This window comes from Rhyacophila brunnea, unplaced genomic scaffold, assembly GCF_057557595.1.
Source record: "Rhyacophila brunnea isolate RB1 unplaced genomic scaffold, BYU_Rbru_1.0 scaffold_3, whole genome shotgun sequence".
Taxonomy (NCBI): domain Eukaryota; kingdom Metazoa; phylum Arthropoda; class Insecta; order Trichoptera; family Rhyacophilidae; genus Rhyacophila; species Rhyacophila brunnea.
The window spans coordinates 28,091,691-28,097,690 of NW_028232965.1; the positions used below are offsets into that span (position 1 = coordinate 28,091,691).

General features: G+C 31.0%; 1 protein-coding gene across 1 annotated transcript; it reads right to left on the reverse strand.

The window, feature by feature from the left end:
• Window positions 1-3,626: 3,626 nt before the first annotated feature.
• LOC147068166 (larval cuticle protein 1-like) lies at window positions 3,627-5,004 on the reverse strand. Its single transcript, XM_085952495.1, has 3 exons — window positions 4,957-5,004; window positions 4,347-4,468; window positions 3,627-4,114 (listed from the first exon to the last, which is right to left on the reverse strand). Exons 1-3 carry the CDS (start codon window positions 4,963-4,965, stop codon window positions 3,904-3,906), a joined length of 342 nt encoding a protein of 113 aa, XP_085808621.1. The 5' UTR covers window positions 4,966-5,004; the 3' UTR covers window positions 3,627-3,903.
• Between the last annotated feature and the right edge of the window lie 996 nt (window positions 5,005-6,000).

Here is a 6,000-nt window from a genome sequence, read left to right on the forward strand (position 1 = left end):
TTTTTTTTAATATGATATTCGAATAGAATTCGTTAGTTTGCGGCAGTGTACTGAAACCTTACTAAAATAATATTATTTTTACTACTTATATTTTTTTCCCGGTTAAACAAACAAAATGCTGGTGATTTTAATTCGGAATGGACATTCTTTAATTAGCTGGCTAAAAATCTTTTGACATAAATGACGAAATCCGGACGCAAAATAAAAATTTAAAGGAAATTAAAAAAAAATATTTTGTAATAGGTATATTAAATTAAAAAAATCTCACCAAGAATCAGATATTCTCGAATCCAGAGTATAGAAAAAAAATCTATCTATCTGGGCATGATATCTTCTGTCATTTACGTCTGAATATCCGAATGGAAACGAGTTCGGACAAAAGTTCGATTAGTTACCCACACGATTGTTGGAGAATTCTGACGTATTATACGCCTATATAATATCAATGAAACATTGAACACAGCTACATTGTTTTTAATTATTTTGAAAATTACACAAAAAGAGGACAGCTCGAAAAGGGTTTTAGGGGATCGCTTGTAAAAGTATTTTCATACAATCATCGGTCAATTTTTAAAATATATAAATCCCAAGTGAAGTTAATATAGAGTTAGAGCGGCATGCACAATCTAAGATTTCGATCCTAAGGATAAGTCGCCGAAAAGCATGACTTAACTATAGACAATCCTGAGTATAGAGTTAAGAAACCCTTAACCATAGACTACTTTTGTTATGAACACGCCCCCTTCTGTATTACCATTTACCACTGACAGCTGCTGTCAAAATAAATTCGCATGTCTATAAAACAGTCCATACACTCAAATTCATTTAACAATGTATCTCAATATGGATATTGATAGTGTTAATTCGTTTGGCATGTACTTGCAGAATATTATTTTACTTTTATACGCCAGTACGCAGAAATACAAGATGCCAAGTGATAGAATGACACTTGACGCTAGTGTTATCATGTTAAAAAAATATCTTGCGGTGTCTGTGGAATCACGTATAATGGGTTATAATGGAAACATAAGAGTATTATAATTAAATATTAATATGTATTTATAGTTATTGCATTTATTAATTGCAGTTGTCATATTTTTGTCATCGTTTAATAATTATAAAATAATTTACCTAAACTATAGGACAGACAATTTTTAAATATGGTATTATTTTCAATAGAAATGATCGTAACTAAAGACAATGTTTCTGCATAGTGTTTCTGCTAAGGAAATTTTAGTTATGACAAATGGTTCTGCATTCCGCTCTTAGTATCAATATCAATGGTAAACCCATTGTAAATACGTCCCCGTTATAAATGAGGGCTATTATTATGCTCAATGCATTAAAGTTAAGTAATATTATAACTTTATATAAATTATAGTTGTAGCATTTTTTGCTTTTGAGGTTTTGGTATGTCTGATAGCGTTTGCCATACCCTACTTATATCGCATCCAGATAGCGTAATTCTCGCGGCTGCATCGATGTAGCTTTTGGAAAAGTAGTTTTTGCTTAAATATCGCCCATACAATGTATAATGCCAATTTCTACGTATACGTATTCGAGCAAAATTAAATAATATTTTAATTCTTTTAATTTTATAAGTACCTACCTACCTACTAGATGGATCTGATGGCATTTTATGACAAAAAGTATTAATTATTCCCCATCAGTGAGATATATTAATTTTTTCCCCTGTGATTTGAACAATAAACTATTACAAAAAATGGTGTCGATTTTACATACCACCAATATGTTTATGAAAATAAAGAAAACTTCGATATACAATGTATTTATTTGTGTATTGTTTGCAAGCGAGTGCCTACTTATGTGTACATACAAATTGTCGTCAGTGGTGAGCTTAATATCAGTTATTAATTTTCTTGTATGGCGGCAGACTATATGACAACATAATAACGAGCACACTAATAAAGCCACAGGAAGGCGTGTCATGTCGAAAGAAAAAATATAGATAGCCACCCAGTATCAGTACCTCGGAAAAAATATCGATACTCGGTATCTGTATCGAATCGAAAATAATGTCAACACTGGTATGGCATCGAAAGGAAATGTCGCTACTTCGCGTCGGTATTGAATAAAAAAAATATCTATATCAACTTACTTAACATCAATATCGAGAAGAATATCGATATTGTGTATGACATCGAAAGAAATTATCTTGGTATACCGAGTACCTATTAATTGATACTTTATTGATTGGATACAAATAAATATGGATTGCAATACCGGTATTTCAAAACCGGTAGGTATACCAATATTTTTCGATACCGAAATACCGGTTTTAAAAATCATACAATACCGATATATTCCTTTCATTGTGTTAACTGTCAATTCACAGTGGAACTGCATTGTATTATTGATTAATTTAATCAAACTTTTAAGGTGGAGTAACTACTAAAAAAAATTGCGTTTTATTAAATTAATCAATAATACCGATATATTCGGTATTGAAAGTGGATATAAAATATATTAGTCAATATAAAAGGTTTAGCAGGACTGTATTTTTATCAGATTACGCCTGTCTGGTTTATTTCCGTTGCCGTTCGACCTTGGTGATCAGTAATATTACACGTGCAGATTTGCGAAATCCATTTACATTATAGGTAGGAATCTACTTCCCTAATTTTAAATTTATCCAAATATGTATCTAAAATTGCGCTAAAATACCTACCTATTGATAAAAACCTCAGCCCTAGTGAGAAATATTTATATTATGATATAATATAAATAATAATTATACTATAATGGACTTTCCTGTGTCTAATTATTGTTTGATGTTTATCTACTCAATAGTAGCATAGTATATAATAAATAATACAGAAATAAATCAAAATTAACAAAAAGGTGAGCAATATTGTGTTTGGTTTTACATTTAACGGGATAAAAATAAAGAAGTAGCTAAATGTAAGAAGTGCATTAAAACATTATGTGGAATTAGCAGTGGGTCACATACACATCCAATAACACTTTTAACAATTTTTTTGAAATATCATTTGAGGAAGAAAGTGCCAATAGTTCAACTACATACTGTATAGGTATTTGTAAATATCGGCATCTCTACTATCTTACCTTTGGCTATTTTAAAAATTTCATATGTCCTTATTCAGATATTTTTGCTATAAAATATTATTATTTTAAAGAGATTTTTATTTTTATATCAATAAATTGGTTTCTGTTTTTCATAAATTTCACGAATGCGGTATTACGAGATTCAATTGGAAATACCGAAATACCGGTATTGGAATTTTCATTTGGTATTGCAATCCCTAAAAACAAGATACCAATACTAAGTGTCGCTATTTATTCAACACTATACTGAGAGAAACAATTAATATTTGTTTTTCGTTTCAATACCTATAGCAAGTATCGATACTTTCTTTCGGTATGCTACCGATACCAGGTACACATTTTTCTATTAAACATTTATACCAGTGTGTGATAAAGGTTTTTAGGTTGTTTCCATATTAAACTAGGTCCTAGGGCCTATGGTATCGATGGTGTAATTGAGAATCTATATTAACCAAGCCTGGATAATATCTGGTGTAACTTAATTCACGACAGTGTAGTGATTTCTGGTATTATTAGTGGGTATTTGAAATAAAAAGAGGTTTTTACTTAAATATTTTAAATATATATTTATTTTATACGAGCGCTTTGGTCGAAAGTCTCAACACCACCCGATCAAAAAATACTATGAAATAGTAAATTTTCATCAGATGGTGACTACAAATTGTGAAAACTATTAAAGGCACGTTTTTCCTAATAAAATGTAGGAATCCGGTAGCCCCCAGTCAAGTAGTTACAGCTTTATACAATCATTGGTCATTGTCATTAGGGCGTTCCATTTTCATTGCGTTTCATTGAAAAGTTAGTAGTGTTAACTTCTTAGGCGACTGGGGCGACGGGAAGATGAGCACCTTCCGCGTGGAATCCATTCTCATCAGCGAAGTATGTGACGGTCAGGGGTTTGCCATCTTCTCCGGGGTATGAGTATGATCCACGGACAACAACGACGGCATCGTCTTTGCCATCTTCGTTCTTGAAGGCTTTCAGGTCACCGGACTCATCACGGACAATAGCGCCATCGGTTTCGAATCTGAAATTCATGTAGAAAGTAGATATTTTATTTCTCTATAAAAATATATTGTTAACCATAATGATCGCTATGTACTGTGTTTTTTATTTACCTAATTAATAGTGTTGTATATAAAATTTAACACTTGTTCTGTGTATATTTTTTAGAGTAAACCTACTTAAAATCATATTTTTAATTAGATAAAAAATCATTATATATATTCATAAAAATATAAAATAAAATCTTTTCGTACCCGAATCTGTATTGACCTGCTGGTTCAATGCTGAAATCTTCCTTCAGGGTCTTGGAATCCTTTGGGTCTACTGGTCCAGCTGCGACGAAGGCGACAGCGACCACGAAGAAGAAGACGACTGACTGTAAAAAATATTCCATTTGTTCATATTATTTACACAAATTTTGATAATAATTGTGTAAAATATAATGTTTCCGTTTTTAAGTATTCGTCCGTCGTTTAAATTCAATCGGTCTTATAAAAAACATATATTACCTATTTGATAATGAATTATTAAATCTTTCATTAATAGGAAATCATTTGTGATTTAAATAAAATAAGTCCCTAGGTTAATATCACCCGTATCTAATAAGCTGATTAATGCTAATTTCATTTTCTTCAGTTATCAACATGTAGCAAAAAATTACGACGACACAATAAGAATGATTTGGTATTTACTCATCCCTAACAATCCTCAATGCTCTGTTTAAGGGTACTATACTACTTTGGAAATATACTACTGAATAACACAAGTATAATAATACCAATGATCCATTTCACTGGTTATATAAAAATATTGGCATTAACTTATTAATTTTTTTAACTATATCGATATTGAAAAAACACTCACGAGTTGCATGTTGATTGAGTTGATCTTACTAAGAAGTCTGATACTGAACTGATAAAATCATTTCGGTGACATCTCTTTTTATACTGATTCTACTGTATCATTCGAAAACAAGTATAACGTTTATTTTGTCGAAAATTATTATAATGTATAGTTACTGAATTAATTTTAGTGCGTTCTGTTGGTCTAGCATTTTCAAACTGGAATTTTAGGCAGAAGAATAAATTATGTAAGCAAGGTCGAATATTTTTGACTGTTAGTTGCTAAATTAGTATTATTCATTAAATTTTATAATTTCCGTGGCTTTTTAATATAATGGTACGTATAAACTTTTCCATTAACAATATTCACATACGACGAAAACATATCAATAAACACGCCACATCATCATCAGCCGAAATTGACCCACTGGTGGATGAATGTTGAGCTTCTGATTACTTGAGGTTCGAGAATTCTCGAATTCAAGATTTTTTTCTCGAGAATTCGAGATTGGTTCATTGATTTCTCGATGAATATCTTTATTTCTTTTTTTATCTCATCCGGCACAGATTTTTGGCGCCGAACGAATTTGAGATCAATATCGAAACCTTTAATTAGCTTTTCGTCTCCTATTTTTTTACCGGCGAATTTAAAAAAATCAGTTTTTTCCGTTTCAAATTCCTTTTTATCATAATTTTTCCTAGTTACAATTTCTCGATGATTCTCATTGATGACATCTCGAAAATGAGAAATTTTGAAAAATTATATAGAATAATACATAATAAATATTATTTTCTCACTATTTCTCGAGATTATTATTATTTCACACTATCGTCGCCTAGAATATCGTGTTAGTAATAACTTTATACCTACCTATTTGTTAATTGACCGTAGTCATGCATTATTGGTAGTTCAGGTGGCTCCGAAATCTCTATGGTTCTGCCACCCGAGGGTATCCAAGCTTCTTAATAGATTTTTTGTATCGACTTGGTATAGATACCGAATCATAAAACGTATCGATACCTACATGACATAGATGTCGAATCGGTATCGAAAAATTATCAATCA